The 21,073-nt window shown below is 38.9% G+C and overlaps 1 protein-coding gene across 3 annotated transcripts in view; it reads left to right on the top strand.

The window, feature by feature from the left end:
* Magi2 (membrane associated guanylate kinase, WW and PDZ domain containing 2) overlaps positions 1–21,073 on the top strand; it is a 1,345,877-nt gene that overhangs the window by 1,117,482 nt on the left and 207,322 nt on the right. For all 3 annotated transcript variants that reach the window (XM_028778110.1, XM_028778109.1, XM_028778111.1), the window contains exon 10: positions 9,856–10,494. In XM_028778110.1, the coding sequence (XP_028633943.1) occupies positions 9,856–10,494 (639 nt within the window). The remainder of the gene's footprint in view (positions 1–9,855; positions 10,495–21,073) is intronic.

The raw sequence follows: 21,073 nt of genomic DNA, 5'->3' as shown, positions 1-21,073 counted from the left end.
CTTACTGCTAAATTTTGCTGGAATATAAGCTTTATTATAAGATATATATATATATATACCAATATGAAAGCACAAACAAATAGATGTGCTTTACATGTGTATATTTATACAGATGGATGACCAATAATGCTAGGTAGAGTAATAGGGCAGCTTACACTTTCCAGTGATAAGTCTCTAACTTAATCAACTTCAGTAGGCTACATTAATTGTAACATTGGAAACAGCAAGTGATCTGATTGTTTTTCTCTATGCCATTTGTCTGTTGTGTCTGAGAATAAAATAAACTTGTCTCATGTTTTCCTGAAATCTCTAGACTAATAGCATTCTATGTCCCATATTAATCTATGTCTAGTATCTCACACAATGAGGAGTAACGAGGTACATCCATGGAGGAAGTCCCACTTGTCCGATATTAGAAATTGCTACAATGTTTTTGCCCTTTCTCTCCACATAAATCCAGATTCCAAAGTCTCAGTGAAGCCAAGATAGTTTTTCCCATTCTGCCCTATGATTCAAGGAATTCTTTGGTTGGCAAGTCTTGATGTATGCGGCCCATTAAGCAAGCTGACTCCTGGACACTTATATACAATACTGCTCTTTCAAAACTGAAATAGGAAATCAAAGGGTTCAAGCTGGAAGGATGGCAGTCTGCCCACAAAGATTTACATCTTCTTTCCCCCTATGAAGTGAGAAGGTCTCTTGCATCCAACCTTAGACCAGTGTGTGCGTGTGTATGTGCGTGTGTGTGTGCGTGTGTGTGTGTGTGTGTGTGTGTGTGTGTGTGTGTGTGTGTAGAACACAGTCAGATTCCTAGCATGATGATTTGTTCTTTCTGCTGGCCATTTTGTCAGACCCAGCAACTTAATGCTGCCACTTCTAAAATCTATACGGCAGAAATATTCCAACAGCCCTCATTCTGCAAGGCAGCAAAGGCCCTGTGATTTATCAAAAATGAAGGAAGAAGTAGATCCACATAAGGAAGTGTGGTATGCTACCAGTTAAGGATTGCTGATTGGCCCCAGTGAAAGCACTGGTCAGAGCTGTCAGGACACAGGGTGATGAAGATGAAGGCATAAAGCACTGATCAAGCAGCTCCACCAGAAGACATCCTCCATCCAAGTCTGGGAACTCAGCATCAGCACCCAGCTCCATTAGAGCAAATAGTACATTTTCCAAAAGCAATAACACACTGTTGTCTGGAGTCTGAAAATGGAGCTTTTTCCCTTCCTTCTTTTATATCGATTTCACAGTATCCAAAACCAAATCTGCATTTTTCCCAGGATGAAAGTATTGCTCTACAGATCTAAAAGTATGGGTAGGCCAGGCAGCAAACACAAAACACACAATTACAAAAACAAGAAGCCATTTGGCAGGAGGCATCAGTGTGGAATGCAACGGATGCCTCCATCCTTTTGATCTTCGAAGCTCTTGTTCAGTCAGAGAGGCATGCAGCTGACCATTGCAGGTAAAATAGAAAACACTATTGGAAACCTGCCTATAGAGAGCAACAAGCTCCACACTAGCTATCTCATCATTATGAGGGTCGGGGGGAGAGGCAGTTTCTAGCCACTTGGTATATTAGGTTAGAGTAAGATGGGATGATAATGAAAAGTATTGTCACATTGGACCCTAGAAGCTAAGTCTATTTTAAAAATTGTAGGGAGTCAACAAGATGGCTCGGTGGGTACAAGCACTAGCCATCAACTTTAACAACCTAGTTCAATCCCCTGGATCTGGATTTATCCTCTGACCTATAAACATACATACATACATACATACATACATACATACATACATACATACATAGAGAGAGACAGAGACAGACAGACAGACAGACAGACAGACAGACAGACAGAGACAGAGATTCTTTTAATTGTGCCTGTTCAGTTATAGTTACTTCTATCTGAAAGCAACCATGTGCATTTCTCACTGTCCATTGACTCCTTACAAGATACTTGCATAGCGTGGGTGGTTGTGGTTGTGATTGGTTGGTTATACGTAGTTGAGCCCAGATGTGTGCGCACAATGTACAGTGTCACTTAGGGAAAGTCTAGAAAACATTTAACATGCTCTGGTAAACTTTGGGGTTTTGAGATCATTTCAAAGGTAGCTTCTTTTACATTTTATGTGGTTCCTCCAATAGCATATTTGTCACTTGGTTGTTTAAAATGCATTATATTCTTTTAGAGAAATGACAGATTCACCCACCATTTTTGCTACCAAAGTTCCAAACTAAACAGGTTATTTTAAAAGCCTCTACTTTGGGGAACTTTGCAATAATAATTTTAAAAACAAAAAACACTCTGTGCTGTTTTTCGTTGCTTTGCTATACTTTTTATCTGAAATATTGTTTCATCTTTGCCAGATCAGCAGATAATCAGAGCTTTAGATTCCCTTACAATGTGTTTTTTATGTTCCTTTCAAGAAAATAAAATGCAGGATTTAAATACATCAACTACTCAATGCCAAACACAGAGGGAATGTAAATAGATCACTGGACTCTTGAACAGCTGTCAGAGAGTAATTGTTGCCTGTGTGCTGATCAAACATAAAGCTTCATAAGGCAAGCTTTTAATCAGACATCTGTACCAGGTCATAGAGCAGAAGTGCTAAAATGTGATTAAGAAATCATTCCTCTTTTGAGAAGTGGCTACTTTATCATCTTATGGATGGGCTTAGAGACAGAGTGTTCTCTGCCTACAGATAACATCCTGCAGCCCCAGGATGCTTTTGTAGAAAGTCTGAGGAAGCCTCCAGAGATCTGTCTCTTTAGGGGTTCAGTGGTACCACTGAAACCATCTAGTGCTGTGCACATTATCAGATGCAGGACCTTCGAAGCTGCATCTTAGAAATTATCTTTTCTAGTGTTTACATATGCACATATGTGATATATCACGATGGTTTCTGAGTGTCATAGGCTGCGATCCTCTGTCACTCCTCCAGCTCAGTATCCCCTAAGCCCTCTTCCAAACAATGTATGGAATGACTGCAGAAAATGGACGAGGCTGTTGCCATGGTTTCCCTGTTCATAGTTATCTGCTTCACTGCCTCCCTCCATTAACTTAGCGAATCAAAAGAACGCTGCAGTCCATCTCTCAATTTTCACACTCACAAGCTGAAGATATTTTACCCAGCAGCCTGACAGATAATAATTTGAAAAATATCCTTAAATCAAAATATAACCTGACTGCTTGAAATTCTTAACACTAGTACTGAGGTCCTGGATTTGGTATCTGAAACTGGCCTAATTATCAATGTGAATTCATAAGTTTCTTAACCTCTCCCAGGCCCGATGTCTGTGTATAAAGTAAAGATTAGATCAGATGAGGGTTGTACATGCCAGATGAATACTGAGACTATTAGAACAGAGTCACTGACTAGAGGCATCATATTTGCCAGTGGTATGGTTCAACAGTTGAAGGTTGTGCTATTAGGAATAAGTAATAAGAGACGGTTACAATGTGGTCAAAAAGATGAAGCTGGCCTCGGAGATGGCCATCAGTTTGTTAGTGAGCAAAAACAGCAGGAGCAAATGTGGGATAGAAAGGAAGCACAGAAGCTGAAAGGGAATTAACTGTGTGTGCTGGGGGAGGGACAATTCAATGTACAAGCTAACCACAGCAAGGAACGCATGGTAAGAGGTGACTTGGCTATGGCCCTGGAGAGGCCAAACTGGACTAATTGCCAGGCACTGGAAGACAAGGAGAAGAAAGTATGTTGAGCATGTGGGCTGATAGCGAGTTCACAAAGAAGCCAACACAAGATGGTGTCTGGTGCTCCATAGCCTCTGGCACTGACACTCTCAGTGTGCAGAGTTATACACACCTCACATCTCCTGGGAACTGAAACAATCCCCACGAGAAGAATGAAGAAGCATTAGAAATGTCCCATCTACTCCTCAGAGTCAACTTAAGATGCAATTAGCAGATCCCATGATCCAATAAACTAACATGGTTTCTCTTTCCTCCTCCCTCCTGGTTATTACTGAGACACCAGAAAGCACAGCGTAAAGACTCCTGCAGAGAGAGATTCCTGGAAGAGATGGGAATGCGGTAATGGCAGAAGGGATGGGAGTAAGGGAAGAAAGGAGAAAGGGAAGAGGGAGGAGAGGAGGAAGGGAGGGAAGAAGGGAGGGAGGAAGGGAGAGAGGGGGAGGGAGGGAAAGAGAGAGGGAGAGGGTATTTAAGAATGATTCAAAATTTTTTGTCAAAGGCTTCTGCCTTAGAATTTCAATGAAAAAAATACTTCAGTGATTATCTGATCTGATGTTCTGTTTATAGCATGATGCTGGCTCTTGGTAGCAATTAAATACATGGAAACCTTTGCTGAATAAATTAATGAATAAATAAGGACCAAAGCCAGAAATAGTTCCTAGTTATTGGCATACCTGCATAAAAATCAACACCTCATGATTTTCAAGCAATTACATTTTCCATTATGCCACACATGTCCTTAGTACCCTTGGGACCCTGCTCCTCCTCCTGGGTTGCCTTGCTCAGCCTTGCTGTGAGGGTTTGTCCTTTGTCCTATTGTATCTTGTACAGTGTCCAGCTGATGTTTCTGGGAGGCCCACACTTCCCTGGGGGGAGGGGTGCAGAGGTGGGGTGTGGATATAGGGGAGAGAGGAGGTGGAAGGGAAAAATGGAAGCGATGGAGGGGGGAAGCTGCAGTTGGGTGCAAGGTATGAGAGAAGAATCAATAAAAAATTTTAATTTAATAATTAAGCAAGATTTGTTCATGTGTAAAGTTTGTTTTCCCTCATCTTAATTCACAATGTCATGTATCGTGCTTTACACGTGACGCTTGATAGCTCCCATGCCTTAAGCACGCACTTTTATTCCTGTACCCAAATTGATTGGCATCTACAATAATGCTGTCTTCAAAATAAGTTAACAGGACTATGGCCAGATCTACTGCCAAGATGGAATTCTCCTCAGACTGGAGTCTGATTTTGTAACTTCTGTCTTAGAGAGACTTTATAAGAATTTCAGAAGCTATTTTCAAAAAAATGATGCTCCTGTCTTTGTAAGAATGGAAATAGAGAAGTTTTTAGCAGGAAAGATTAGATTTAGGTATAAGGAAAAGCTTTTGAGCAATAAAAGGCATAGAACCATTTTCACAAATTCATCTGGAAACAGGGGAAAATGGCATTGACCAGTTTTTTTTTTTTTTTTTGAGAGTGTTTATGTCCTGGCGTTTCCATTTGGGGCAGACATGAGAATGTGCTCAGATGCTCAACCATAGATGATGTGTGTTCTATCCACTGCTACAAGCACAGGTCATATTTAGTTTCCACTTGAGCCTTCTACCCCAGCCAGCCACAGTGTACTTACATTCCTGAAGTGAAAACATGTTTCTTTAATGTGAATGCGAACATTGACAAGTAAATCAATGTCAATAAGCTCTAAAATGGTGTGTAACATGTACTAGGTAGGTATTTGCAGCCATTATAAAACAGTGAAAATAGATACAGAATGAAATCAAATTCTATGACACAACAATATTTTAATACCATTAAAATTAACATGATGTCCAGAAAATATACTTGAATAAATCATATTATGGTGTATGTAATTGGCAGAATGGATAGCATTGATGAAAATATTTCTTTTATCAAAATATCTCTGATTTGATTACAAGAAAAACTTAGAAACACTAATGATGAGGTATTAAGTTCAGTTTTGATATCTTTTCCAGTTTTCCTCTATTTCCATCACTTTATTCAATGAAAATATACCTACTAGAATATAAATATAAAGAATTTCCAATATGGTACTAATACAATATTCTATACACTGTACAGAACACCATGAAAGAGTTAAGTCTGAGGTGTATGGCCACAAGCATATGGCAACAGAGATTTCATTGGAAACAGTATTATATGTCCTTGAAGGGGTTGGAAAAGAGATGAATACATTGAGATAAATGTGTCCACTAACCTGGAGGGTAGCAGAGAGGAGATTCCACCTGAATGGAAGGAGTTATGAGCAGTACTGATACTGGCTTCCCAGTGGTGAGATGCAGGGTGGAGAAGACAGAAATAAGGTCAACGGACTGTAGATAAAGGGTGGGAAACTGCAGGTATGGATGGCTGTCAAGAATTTTTAACTTAATAGACTATGAGAAGAGTATTGATCAAGAAGTCAATCATTCTAGTCAGGTCCACAGACTGTAGTTAAAGAAAGCAGATCCAACATGAGAGACACAAAAAAGGAAGATTCTTTAGTCCACAGTGACTCAAAGAATGTGGGAGTAGAGAGACTGAGCATAAAAATAACTCTAATTTAAACGATGCTTCGTCAAGAGTGTTCTCTTTTACTCTCAAAATGGTGAGGTGTCCAGGAAATATCCAGTGATATATGTTTATCTCCATGACTAAGAAAGAACCAAATTACTTTAGAACATTTTTTCATATATAACAGTAGCTTTAAATCCCCTTTCTCTTACCTGTACATAAAAATTCCATGATCAGGTATCATATCTTTGTGAGACCACACCAGTGGACATTACCACATTCATCTGTCACATTAATCTGATCTTAAGTCGATATTCCTAGAATTGCCTGTCTTGAATCGGGCTGGAAATGAATGTCTAATGGAGGAATCCGTGTAACCTTCCAGGGAATGAAAATATGTGCTTAGCTTTCCAAAGAAATGCATCCTTATATTTGTGTGGAGAATCTTTCCTCGGTAAAAAATGTTTTCACAGCAAGATCTCACTTTCACAGTAGACCTGAAAAGGCAGAAATGAAAGCAATGTTTTAATTTAAAGCAATGATAGAAGAAACAGAGATTCAGAAATCAAGTGACTCCTTTACAACTCTCCCTCTGAAATAGGCAGTCAGGTTGGCACTAGAGCTAACCACCCTCCCCACCACCACCACCACCCTCCCCACCACCACCACCACCACCCCCGTCCGTGCTCTTAAATCCAGTCAGTCTATCTTACAACTTGACTTGGCTTGGAACACTGTAGTATGACACACGCCAGGTGGCTTCTATTTTGTTTCACAACGTGTAGATGACATTCATACAGCACAGTCTATGAATAACCTGCTTCGTCCATTCCATCTAAACAAGCACATGTTTGCATATATCACCATCTATAGCAGTTTTTGATAGGACACATTAGCTAGGCATTTATATATTTTGTAAAGTGGGCAACTGAATGTTGTCTGAGTTAGATAGCTTTTCAATAACTCAACTCTCTCATCTTTTACCTCCAGAAATTTGGTTTTCCCCAGTAAAGAGAATCCTAAAGTATTCTTCATCAGTTGCCTGTTTGATGATTTGAAAATCAATGGAGTAGAAACTATGTGTAAATATTTAAAGGCAGTATTGCTAAGAACCATAAATAGTTCTCATTAATTATCACACAACTGTTCTTTAGACCTGAGGAGAACTAGTTCCTTTTTCCTGGAAAAGACCAGAAGAACAGAGAAAAAGATTAAGTCCCCGGAGACTGAGGATTGCCAACTGTGATTAAAGTTAGTGACAGCCTTAAAGTGAAGTAGCATAGGTCACCTTCCTGCCTTTCACTTGGTCACTCAGAATCAATCACTTCTATAATTGTTTGGCTATGACTGTATTGGGAATATCTTAATTGGGCCATACTAGTTTTACAGAAGGATATTGTCAAGGACAAATAATTACAGGAATAGCAACCATATTTTCATAAATATGTACAGTCACAATTCTTGTCACCTATATCATCTAATTATTAGTTATTTCTCAGGTAATCATAGGTTGATTTTGTGTTTCTTCATCATTTAAAAGAAGTCTGATCACATCCTTGTGCTAAATAAAATTCCTAGTAGATGGTAGGCCTGGAATTCAGTCTCTGCCTCACTATCCCAAGTTATCACCATATACCAGGCAGTCTCCTAAACACAACAAAACATTGGGTCCAGAATAATGGTAGATAGATAGATAGATAGATAGATAGATAGATAGATAGATAGATAGATAGATAGTAGGTGAATGGAGGTGGATGGATAGATTGATGATGGATGTATGGATGATAGGATGATAGGATGATAGATGGGTGATAGGATGACGATGAAGGATGATGATGGGTGGATGGTGGTTGAGTGGATGGATGGATGGATGGATGGATGGATGGATGAATGGAAGAGAAGTTGAGATGTGCCCAAGAACAAACCTACATAAGACACTTGTCCTCCCTAACAATCAGGGGAGTTGTAATTAAAGGCATGATGCAATACCATAGTAGAGTAACTATCTAGCATGTGAGAGCCCCTCACCTTAATTCTCAGCACTAAACAATGCCAGAGGTTGGGATGGAGGTGAGGAGAGGAGAAGAGAAAATCGTCTGTCTGGCTCTGTCATTTTTCTAGGACTCTGAGATGAATAGAGTTAGTTTAAAATGATGCCGAGGCATTCTCAGCTGCTTCCCTCAAGTCAGGAAGCCTAAGAGCAGAGAAGGAAAGGCCACTCCAGTTCTGTGAGTGTGGGTTCGATGCTTCAGCACCCTTTCTGACACTGTGGAAAAGTGTTATCATCCTTTTACTCACATAGGCTCCAGAACTTTCTAGAAGCAAGCCTACCCTGGGTCCTTTGATAATCTGTTGGGCCTTTCTACCTATTCATTTGGAACTTCCAGTTGCCTTACAATTAAGAAACATGGTTGTTAATCAAACCAACAATGTTGAGGGCATTTTTCTTAGGAATTTTTATTCCTAGAATTACTCATTTATAATTACACTGGAGAGACTTAATATATATACCTAAAAATGTATTTAATCTTTTAAATTTTTGGTGTTTGCTGTCATGATAGATGAGGATATCTCAGAGAGAAATCTCTGGCCACTTGTACTATGTAGTACAAAACTCCATTAGTGAATGAATAGATATCTATTGAGTTATCCTCTGACAATCTACAAGAGCATAGCTTTCATTCCTCATATACTTCTCAGCATCACCAACCTCAATTTTAATTTTCAAGTTCAATTTTCAAGTATTATGGTTCATGAGAATAAAAATACCCACCCATGATAGAACCAGTCTCCAAAAATAACATTCTTATTCATACATAATTTAAGAAACCTTAAAACAATTAACTCAAACAACTGTGTCTTTTACATTTAAAGGAGAAATCATTTTAATCATTCTATTTTATAATGAATAATTTTTATTCATAGCATTTCTAAGTTCATAAAGTTCGCTTCTAACCAGTAGACTTCTATAAGCCTGTGATAACTCACTTGGGAAAGAGAACAAATGTTGTTGCTGAAATAATTTTTCCAAGATAAGAGACTGAGTCCACAGCAGCTCCCTGTTTGACAGACAGTGTCCTGAGTCCCCACCATCCATGATGATTGTAGTCTTATCGTGGTCAGACACTGCACCAAGCCCTGTCTGTCTCTTTACCTTCTCATTCCATCCTCACAGTGCCTCCCTCCACAAACCTTCAAATACCAGAGCTTTCTTTTTCATCCAAAATTTATGGCTATCACTTCTCAACAGTTTGAAACTTCTTTGATCTTAGTTAAACTAAAATGGAAATAAAAAAGAAAAGAGAAACAAAACGTATGTTTCTTCAAAGTACAAGTTCTTCTAACTATTTCTTTCTTCCTGAGCCTGAATGTGGGGTTGTTTCCGAGCTTCAAGAATAACCAAGAAGCACTTTTTTTCAGTGTTTGCCCATTCTACCATTGGCAGACCTTTGTGTCTTTGAGTTACCTGCAGAGAACTGTAATATTACTGTAACTGATTTCTCACTGTTTACTGAGAAGCAGAGAACTCTTTCAGTGTTCTCATAAATAATTCCATTTCTCTATGTCAATGTTAATTGAACTTACCTCATGTTGTCAATCTCTCCCTGTTTTCTTTGCAGGTGATGTCATTGTCTATATTAATGAAGTTTGTGTCCTTGGACACACTCATGCAGATGTTGTCAAACTTTTCCAGTCTGTTCCTATTGGTCAGAGTGTCAACTTGGTGTTGTGTCGTGGCTATCCTTTGCCCTTTGATCCTGAAGATCCTGCTAACAGCATGGTGCCACCCCTTGCAATAATGGAGAGGCCACCTCCAGTGATGGTCAACGGAAGACATAACTATGAAACATATTTGGAATACATTTCTCGGACCTCACAGTCGGTCCCAGATATTACAGACCGGCCACCTCATTCTTTGCACTCCATGCCAGCTGATGGCCAGCTAGATGGCACATATCCGCCACCTGTCCATGACGACAATGTGTCTATGGCTTCATCTGGAGCCACTCAAGCTGAACTTATGACCTTAACCATTGTGAAAGGTGCCCAGGGATTTGGCTTTACTATTGCCGACAGTCCCACGGGACAGCGGGTGAAACAAATACTTGACATTCAGGGATGCCCTGGGCTGTGTGAAGGCGACCTCATTGTTGAGATCAACCAACAGAATGTACAGAACCTGAGCCATACAGAAGTAGTGGATATACTTAAGGACTGCCCCGTTGGAAGTGAGACTTCTTTAATCATCCATCGAGGAGGTAAGACGAATACAGATGTGAAGTACAATGTGTGGGTAGATTAGAAGAAATCTTTATAATAATATTGTTCAAGTGAAGCTTTCTATAGGCTGGCATAAAAATTATGCCTTACAAAATGATAAAAGAGGCAGAGAGACAAATGTGAATCTGGGATCCAGATTGCTGAATATTTGCAATGTTCTCTTTCCCTTACTTGCATTAAACACTGTGATAGTAGTACCTTAAGTCTTACCAACATAGAATATGGATTTGTAGTGTAAAGAATGAGCTATAGCTATGGACATGTTATGTCTTTGTCGCAAAGATCAGTTGTGCAGAACTCAGTTCATCCCTGTTGGTTTACTGAGCAGTCTGCTTTCTAAAAGAAGCAATACTAGAAATTGTATGTGGGGTTCCAGGCCAGCCAGCTCCTCCAAATGCAAGTGTTCTGATGATCCTTTTAAGGACCACTGGGAGCTGGATTCCAATAAAATAAATAAATATGAGTGGGAATATTCTACTACTATGGGACATGGTGTCCACCACTGTGGATAACTGCGTCTGCCGTGAACCAGGTAGAACGTGATGGAATGGGATCTGGACTGGGAGCTCCAAGAACAGCATGGAACACAATTTAAGAGCTGGGAGCTTCCAGTCCTCCTGCTCTCTTCTCTAGCCTGTGTAAGAAAATGAATGGGACAAAGCTAAGGGCCCTTCCATACTTCTCTGTTGATGTGGAGGAGATGGTGCAGGCTGACGCCTGATTTCTCCCCCTGCCTGTTAATAGGACTTAGGACTTGAAGTCCTTGATTCTCAGCTATATGATTGTCACAGCAGGGTTGCAATGCCACCTCAACTCATGGTAACATTCTTATTATCTAGAGTGGCTCTCAGCAGTTGCATCACTCAGTACTTGTCTGCTGAATCTAAACAGGCCCTGAAGCTTCAGCAGAGAAGCATCAGAAGCAATACTGTGAGGCAGTCATGCACGAAAAACCTGTGTGGTTAAACATATGTGATCACCTATTCAAAGCTCTCAGAACAGCATGGGAAGCCTGTTATTTTTAAATGCGAGTAAAAGAAGTCAGACCTGAAAGAAGGACCATATGTGATTTACATGGCCCTCTCTGCAGCTTTTTTCCCTTCAGGGAAATATTACATTTTTGATTCACCAAATAGTATGCATTTGTGAGCAACACTATACCAAGTTCCCACTACCAAGGGAAAATTAATAGGATAACAAAATAATCACACATTTCTCCTTCTTGGGGCATTGTTATAAAATAGCACGTGAATTTTGGTAATTTAATTGTTGACAGCGTATTTTGACTTCTTGCATTGCTTGTTTAAGATTAATAGGAGTGCTTCTAATCTAAACAGAAGTATATTCCTAATGTTCAGTGAAAACTCAAATTTTGGACAATATTTCTAATATTAAGTGGTATAGCTGAAAATTACTGTATTGTAGCCATTGTTTGACTCACAGAAAGAAATTTAAACACATTTTTTATATATATAAATTATGGCTTATCAGAGAAATGCTTTGATATCCTTGCTATTACTGTAATGTGTGCCTTTCTAGAAACATTCTATTGTGTGTGCGCATGTGCTCATCTGAGTCATCTTGACCTCCCTCCTCCCCTCCTCTGTGACCACTCACTTAGACCACTAGTCATGTGACCACTCACTTAGACCACTAGTCATGTGACCACTCACTTAGACCGCTAGTCGTGAGACTTCAGTCTGCTGCTCTTTGTTTGTTTGGGATGGGTGATGCCTTTGTTTTCTCCCTAGTGCAGCACTGTGGAATCTTGAAGTCCTTGCTAGGAACATGTAGAGGTTTCCAGAATTCCTACGGAGATCACTCCCCTCTGAAGGTAGCAGGAGCTGGCGCCATGTTTCTGTGACGATGTTCATATTGATTTGAACATGAAACATGTTGGTTTTGGCTACTCAGAAATGCTTAATGGCCTCATTCATGTGAACAAAGATATCCTCATTTCAGGACCATGGCTGATTGTCTTTGTTTATAAAGCAATTGATTTTTTTTTGCAACTAATTCCGAAAGCACACAACGATAAGCAAATTTCCTGCCCTTCCTACTCTTCCACTTTTTTTGTAGAGGCAAACATGTTCTCTTTGTATGTGTACCTATAGAAAGTATGGTGACTGGTGTTGGTCTATATATAAAACATATACTCTAATATAGACAGAATGACATCATGCATGTGTATGTCTTACTTTTAAATGTCTTGATGAGGAAGCTATATTTAACTGGTTAGACATATACCATGTAGTGTCATCCATATATATATACATATATATACATATATGTATATATATATTCAATTGCAGGTATATATAGCTCATCACATTCCTCAAACATGGTGCAGTTTCATAGTGAGCAACACTCCCCTTAGAGCGTCTGTCACCCCATGCTAGCTCAGATCTGCTTGTCACCGTCTCCTCTCCTACCTTCAGCCACAAAGAACCACTAATCTGCTCTTCTAAATAGTTTCACCTTTCAAAAATATTTTTATGACTAATATCATATAGTACCTAGTGTTTTATTTAGCATAATGCTATTGAGAATCACTTAACAGATATACCTGTATGAAAAATTTGTTTCTCTTACTGCCCTTTACTACTCAGTGGTATGGGCCTTTTATTAGTCTACTCGCTGTGGGTGGTTATTTGAGTCATTTTCATCTCTGAACATTTATAGATAATATATTTATGAACTTTTGGATTCAACTGCTTGCTTATGCAGATGTTCTCATTTTGGGGAGTAGATACCCAGAAATGGTTTTGCTGTGTTATATTAAAAATATATTTAAACTGTTAATGGATTGTCTAAATGATGTCCAAAATGGCTAGCTTTCATATTCCCTCAGCAGTGTCTGAGAGTCCCAGTTTCTGCCCTCCCCATCAGTAAGTTAACAGAGTAGCCCTCCAATCCCAGTCATGTCCAAGGCTCTCCTGCCAGATGACTCTAGACAACTTCAAGTTGTCGGTTAAAGCTAACTATCTAAATTTTCAAGTGTGATGATAAACTGACATCAGCAGATATCCCTTTTTATGGCTGTGACCATTTTTTAGAGGAAAGCATTAATCTTGCACTGTTCAGTATGATATTAGGTAGAGGGATTTTAGATGCCACTTATCACGTTACGAGAAGTCCCATCTGTTGTTTGTTTGATGTGATCTCAACATCCTCATGTACTTCTTCTTCACCTACTGAAATGATTGTATAGTTCTAGGCCTTTGTTCTGTTAATACAGTAATTGGTATAACATGACTTACATGTCTAATTTCATATTCTGGCACTACAACACTTGACCATGGCATGTTGTTCTTTGAACACTGCTGGTTGGTTGCTTGTATTTTTGTTGGAGATGGAAGGAGCATGTTTTGGCCTTTTCTTTCAATTTCATTTGTTTTTGATGTTAGAATAATAGTAGCCTTATAAAATGAGTTGGAAAATGGCCCACTCAATCTCATCTATTCAAAAAGAGTTTGTGAGTCTTTTCTTTCTTAAGCATTGATAAAACACCTTTTTTTTTCCCTACTCAGGTCTGTTCAAATTTCCTATCTCTTTTCGAACTAGTTCTGATAATCTTTGTATCTTTTTGGCATTTTACCATTCATGTAAGTATTTGAATTTGTTAGTATAAATTTTGAAACCACTGTTACAAAATAATGTTTAGAATCACATTTTGGGTAGATTGATTCTGTTTTCCTGTGGTTTTTGCTTGAGTATCTTTGGTTGTGGGTCTGGCCATCTCATTTTTCCAACCTTGTGTTTGATTTACTTTCCCCTTATATCTTGGTGAGGTATGTCCTCAGACCAGGGACTCTATTTTTCTCTTTATAATAAGAGCATTCCAGCTATAAATTTACTCTGACCATTTCTTTAGCCAAGCTCCATAAATTTTGAAATACCACGTTTTCTGTTTTCATTCTGTTCAAGATGGTTTATTTCTCCTTGCAATTTTTATTAGACGTGTTCTTCCTTTTTTTCAAGCATCCCTGAATGTTTTCATTATTGATTTCTCATGATTTTCTTTGGGATAAGATTTTTATATAGTTTCAGCCCTGGCTTTTTACATTCTATTCCCTAGGCTTTGGAAGCATACATTCTTGCCACACAAATAACAAATATCTTACTCTCTATTGTTTGAGCAGTTTTGGTGTTCTTTTGCTTTGCCACCCCCCCCGCCCCTCCACACACACACACACACACACACACACACACACACACACACAGGGTTTTTAGTCTATGCTTATAGCTGAGGCTGGCCCTAAATACTCTTTATTCCTTTCTTAGTTTCTCAAGTGCTGGGGTTATAGGTCTGTGCCACCATCCTAAAAAAATTCTCTTTCCTTGTTTATATACTTCTGATTTATTTTCACAGTTAGTAAAATAAATCATTACTTCTTTTAAAAAAAACTAACGGCTTAAATTACAGAAAAAAAACTGTTTTATTCATGAGTTTAACAGAAAGTCACATTTTACACTATTAAACAAGGTACTAGCTTTTCCTTTCAGAGTACTATTTTTACTATTTTAAGGAAATCACAATTCCTATTTCATTAAAAGTCTTTTTAGGGGCTGGAGAGATGGCTCAGTGGTTAAAAGCACTGACTGCTCTTTCAGAGGACCTGGGTTCAATTCCCAGCAACCACATGGCAGCTCATAGCAGTCTGTAACTCCAAGATCTGACACTCTCACACAGACATACATGCAGGCAAAATTCCAATGTTCATAAAATAAAAATAAATAAGAAATTGTTGAGAACAGAGGTGCTTGCCACCAAGCCTGATGACCTGAGGTCACTAGCATGAGGTCTCTTTATTCCTGGAAAAAACTACAATCAGTCTAAATAGCTTATAATATATATAATAATAAAATGCTTATAATATAACCCTAAGTTCTATTTGTTTGCATATAAATTTGTATCAGTATTACCATATGACAATTATCTGAAAAGTTCTTTTTATCAGCTTTTACTGTCACACTTGGGCATGTCTAAAGCACTAGTTTGTCCTTTCTATGAAGCACTTGAACCAGCACTAAAGGCACCAAGTCTTTGAAGATACATCTTTGAAATTATCCAGTTCTTTGGGTTTTTTGAAGTGCTTTGATTTGGTTTTGCTTGATGAAAGAAGTGAAGTGGTCCCCTTTTACAGCTGCCTCACCTTCTCCCACTATACTTAATCTTCTAGAGTTTCTGTATTACTTGAGCTGCTTTTTAAAATGTATGTTATTCTATAAGAATACCTATTTTATTCATGTTTCCCAGCATACCTTGATAAAATCAGATAACGTGCTCTATTTTTTGCCAAATCTCTATTTTATCTGAGTACTTCTAGTATTTTTATCTCTTATTTGTAACTATTTTTAATTGGGTATGCAAATTATTTTTCTATTTCAACAATTCAAGAAGAGACTTACAAATTTCTTTATTCATTTTCTGCTGTTGAACCTGCTGTGAAACAAAGAATCATTACACGCTTCACCCACATAGGCCAGCGTTTGGTGTCTGGAGTAAAGCAAACCCAAGGTGATTGCTACAAACAAACTTTACCTGCATTTCACAATTACACCACCATGCCACTGAGCTCATTTAATCTGTGGATGTCTCATAAATTGAAGTTAATTAGGTTTGCAAAGCTTTCTTTCTGTTCCCAGGAAGTGTCCCCTGAGGTTCTCAGGAGACCAGTGTGCTGCTTCTTAGGCTGGCAATACAGTAATGAACAGTTATGGGTGAAGTATGTTCTTTCTCTTCTACAAAAATAATTCACAGTGTTCGAGAGACATGAATAGAGCTCTGAAGAAAAGTTATAAAATCATACATATAGAGAATTATGTATATGTTTCTAAATTTTGAAACAGGGGGAGGGACTCACGAGACTCACACAATTAATAAGCTACTGGCATTTACATTGGTATCTATATGTCTTTTCCAAAGGGTTTTACTGGGGGCCACTGTACCCCATCCTCCCTCCACAACCGTGCCATCTAATCTCCCACCCCACTTAAGGCTTTCTGAGTCATTATTTCCAATCTCCCTTTATACCACCCATGAGAAAAAAAGGCATACAATGTTTGTCTCTCTGGGTCTGGGTTTACGTCAAACAAAATGATTATTTCAAGTTCCATCCATTTATGTAAAATTTTTATTTTTTTATCAAAAAAAAGACAGCCCTACACATGGATGCCTGTAGTAAGACAGAGCCCTACACATGGATGCCTGTAGTAAGACATAGCCCTACACATGGATGCCTGTAGTAAGACAGAGCCCTACACATGGATGCCTATAGTAAGACAGAGCCCTACACGTGGATGCCTGTAGTAAGACAGAGCCCTACACATGGATGCCTATAGTAAGACAGAGCCCTACACGTGGATGCCTGTAGTAAGACAAAGCCCTACACATGGATGCCAGGCGGTCATACATATGGGTAAAGTGTGAGCTCTATTTTTAACTTTTTGAGAATTCTGTGCATTGATTTCCATAGTACCCATGTCAGTTTACATTTCTTTTGTTGAAATTAGCAATTCTGCCTGGAGTAAGAAGACATTTCAAAGTATTTTTAACTTACGTTTCCCTGGTGGCTAAGGATATTTACCTGTTCTCTTAGCTTTTAGTATTTTCTCAGCCATTGGAATTTCTTATTTTGAGAAATCTCTGTTTAATTCTGTGGCTCAGTCTCTAATTGAGTAGTTTGTTTTCTTGATATTTAAGGTCTTTTGAGTTTTATATATTCTAGACACTAATCTCTCTTAGACAGATTATAACTGGGAAAGTTTTTTATTCCCATTCTGTATGCTACCTCTTTACGTGAATGATAATGTCCTTTGTAGTACAGTAGTTGTAAGGCCCTATTTGTGAATTTGGGGTGTTTATATCTGTATGCTCAGGGTCCTGTTCAGAAAGTCCTTTCCTGAAACAGTGAGTTCAAGCCTATTCCCTACTTTCTCCATGTCTTGGTTAGGATTTTATTGCTGTGAAGAGACACCATAACCAAGGCAACTCCTATAAAGACAAACATTTAATCAGGGTTGGCTTACAGTTTCAGAGGTTCAGTCTATCGTCTTCACGGTATGAAGCATGGCAGCATCCAGACAGACATGGTGCTAAAGGAGCTGATAGTTTACTCTCGATCTGAAGACAGTAGGAGACTCTTACACACTGGGTGAAGCTTGAGCATAGGAGCCTCAAAGCCCACAGCCACAGTGACACACTTCCTCCAACAAAGCCACACTTCCTAATAGTGCCACTCCCTGGGGCAAGCATACTCAAGCCACCACTATGACAGATTTAGGATATTGGGTCTTATGTCAAGGTCCTTGACTATTTAGAGTTGAGTTTGTACAGTGTGAAAGATATGGATCTAGTTTTATTCTTCTACATGTAACTATAAGTTTGACTAGTTGAAGGTGCTATCTTCTCCAATGTTTTTACTGTCCTGTATGGTCTTATCTGTGCCTCCTCAATTCCATTCCATTGATTCATGAGTCTGTTTTTATGATAATACCATACTGTTTTTATTACTATAGGTTGTAGTATAACTTGAAATCTAGGATGGTAATACTTCTAGACATTCTTTTATTTCAGGATCATCTTTGGTTATCTTGGGTCTTTTGTGTTTTTACATGAATTTTAACATTACTTTTTCAATTTTTATAAAATTGTTGGTTATTGGAAGATAAAAGCTTTAGAACACAAAAGTGTGTTGGACTTTTGATGGAGACTGCATTTTATCTGTAAATTAATGTTTCCCAATGTTAATTCTGTGAATCTACGAGTGTGGGAGGTCTTTCCATCCTGTGGCATCTTCCTCAGTTTCTTTCTTCAGTGTCATAAGTCTTTACTGTGCCAGTCTTTTATCTCATTGATTAGATTTACTCTGAGGTGAGGTTAGGGGTATTCTGGGTGGGACGTATATTAGTGAGGATTCTCTAGAGTAACAGAACTTATAGAATGTCTACATGTAGAGAAAGGGAATATATTAGAATGAATTGTAGCCTGCAGTCCAGCTAATCTAACAACAGCTGGCTGTGAACAGAACATCCAAGAATCCAGTATATGCTCAGTTCACAAGACTGAATGTCTCAGCTGGTCTTCAGTATATGCTGGAATCCTGAAGAAGTAGATTTCAATGCCAGTGAAGGAATGAAGGAATGACTTTCTAGCAATGAAGTTTTGTTCTCCATTTAGTATGATACTGGCTGTGGGTTTACTATATGTCAAGATATGCCCCCATGTCATTATAGTCTCCAAGACTTTAACATGAAGGGATGTTAGGCTTTGTCAAAAGGCTTTTCTGAATCAAATAGGTGATCATGTAGTTTCTGCCTTTATTGAATATATTTATGATTGCTAGTTTGAGATCACTGTCTTGTGAATCATCTTAGCTACTTTTCCCAGGAAATATTATGAAGGGGTGCTAATTTCTGGAAGAGAAATTAGTTATTCGACTTGTGTTTTAGTAGCAGGACGTAACGTCTGGAGTTAGATCATTGTTAGTGTTTCTTAGTGTGGATCTGTTCTGCCTTTGTTGAGTGAACATTGCTTCACTCTTTACTATTACCCCAACATCAGGCTATGAACCAGCTGGCCGACACTTAGTCAGTGTTGATGTGTGAATGGGGTAATGAAAGTGGCCTCAGCTTACATAAACCTAAAATACAGCTTCTGAGCACAGGAGAAAACCTTCTCTAGAGTTAAAACAGATCCTTAAAAGTCTAAGGTTCCCACAGTGTACAGTTTCTGCTGTTCATCCTTAGGTCATAGACTCTTAATAGGAGTGGACAGTTCTACCTGAGAGAGGTACACAGGACTTGAGTTCCTCGGGGAGAGGGAGCAGAGTCATAGTGAGGGTGGAGTCACAGCAGAGTTATGGGATACTACCTGGGAGAAGTGCTTATGATCCCTCAGGGGATGAGGATGGAGTCCTTGCAGAGATGAGATGTCTTTCGTTGGAGGTGGTGCACAGGATGTGTATCCTCAGCATCAGGAATGGAGGATGATACTTAAGCAATGGCTCAGGATGCATGATCTTCTGGCCTTGGAAGTAGGGGCACAGTGAGGTCGGGAACTCTGCCTGAAGGATTTATTCAGGATGCCTGGTCCTCAGACATTGGGGGTCAGAATCTCCAACTCTCAAAGTCAGGAGAGAGATCAGTACACTGAGATAACATGGCATGAGTCGGAGGAAACAAGAGTTCCTCCAGCTTTATGAGGAAAACTGTTCTGAGATCAAAGGTAGGAAAACCGTGTCAAGTATGAGTAAATAAGACCAATTATCTAGAAACAAATTTGAGAGCAGGATCACATCCTTTACATTCATATGGCCATTGAAGTCAGTTGAAGAGATTAAAACTGATTTTTTTTTCTAATTGACTCGTGGAGAGAAGTCTCAAGAACTGTTCTGGTCTCTTGTGAGAAAACTGTAATGTATGTGCCTTTATACACTATGATTTGCCTACACATGAGGACAGAGGGATCATACTTCTCCCCTTGTTGTCCTGGACTCACTTTATTTTTGTCCCTTCACCTATGTAAGGTCAAGATCCTACTACTAAAAGAATGAACATTTCTGCTTATGCTAGTGTCTAGGCAGAAGCTGTTCTGGGGTCACATGCTCATATTTCATACTCTGCTTCCCTCAGGCCCTGTGAAGGCGGACATGGAATCAGTGCTTGTCAGGAGATTTTTGGAAACAAGTCACTTTTCAATCAAGCCCTTATCATGAGGTTTAATTACTATAAAATCTGCAATTTTTATTTAATCAAAAAAGTACCCTGCTCTACTCTCCCATCCCACGAGTTAAATAAATAGTAGAGTTAATAATTCTTATATTTAAAAGTGGATTTGTTGACCATTTCTCTGTATAACTGGGGAAATGGGCATTAGGAGTATTTACAGATAGCAATTCCAACATGTGAAAAATACTCTACAACAGTAATTACCAATTTAGTCCTAACACTTTACTCCATTGGGTAGCTCGCGGCCATCTTAAATGAAGAAACTGTAAGTGAAGATTTACATTCATCAAAGTCATCAAGATCAGTGAGAATACTCTAAAGCAGGCCTATGGAAATGCCAAGGCAGAGATGACAGCCTTTTGAAAAAACCTAATTTGTGACAGGTAATTTCCCTAAAGAGTAGCATATTTACCTTATTGACCATGTGCCCCTCGGAGCTTTGTGTGCATACTTTGAACATTATTTCATTGCACTAGGAAGAGAAAGGCAGCCACAATACAAAGTCAGGAAGACACATGTGAGAGTCAAGCAGTGCAGCTGAGTGCACAAAACTATTCTTCTGTTGATTGTCTTTTGCCTAGGCTTTTATTAGCAGCCTTAGAAGAACTCAGCTCTTGTTCGTCTACAAAGCCTTTGCCTAATTTGTCTTTCTTCTTCCTCCTTGTTTATTTCACACAAATTTTGTTTGAAGTATAAGGATAGTGAAAAAAGTAAGTTCTTTCTAGGGAGTTTACCTCTAGTAGGTTAATAGCATAAGAACCCAGCAAGTTAACCCTCCAACTATGCTGCTTGTGTGGCTGCCAATCTTTCTCATATGATATCCTC

The sequence above is a fragment of the Grammomys surdaster genome, unplaced genomic scaffold, assembly GCF_004785775.1.
Source record: "Grammomys surdaster isolate TR1022 unplaced genomic scaffold, NIH_TR_1.0 325, whole genome shotgun sequence".
NCBI classification, from domain to species: Eukaryota; Metazoa; Chordata; class Mammalia; order Rodentia; family Muridae; genus Grammomys; species Grammomys surdaster.
The sequence above is the reverse complement of the archived record's forward strand: the minus strand, read 5'-3'. Positions and strand labels throughout refer to the sequence as shown.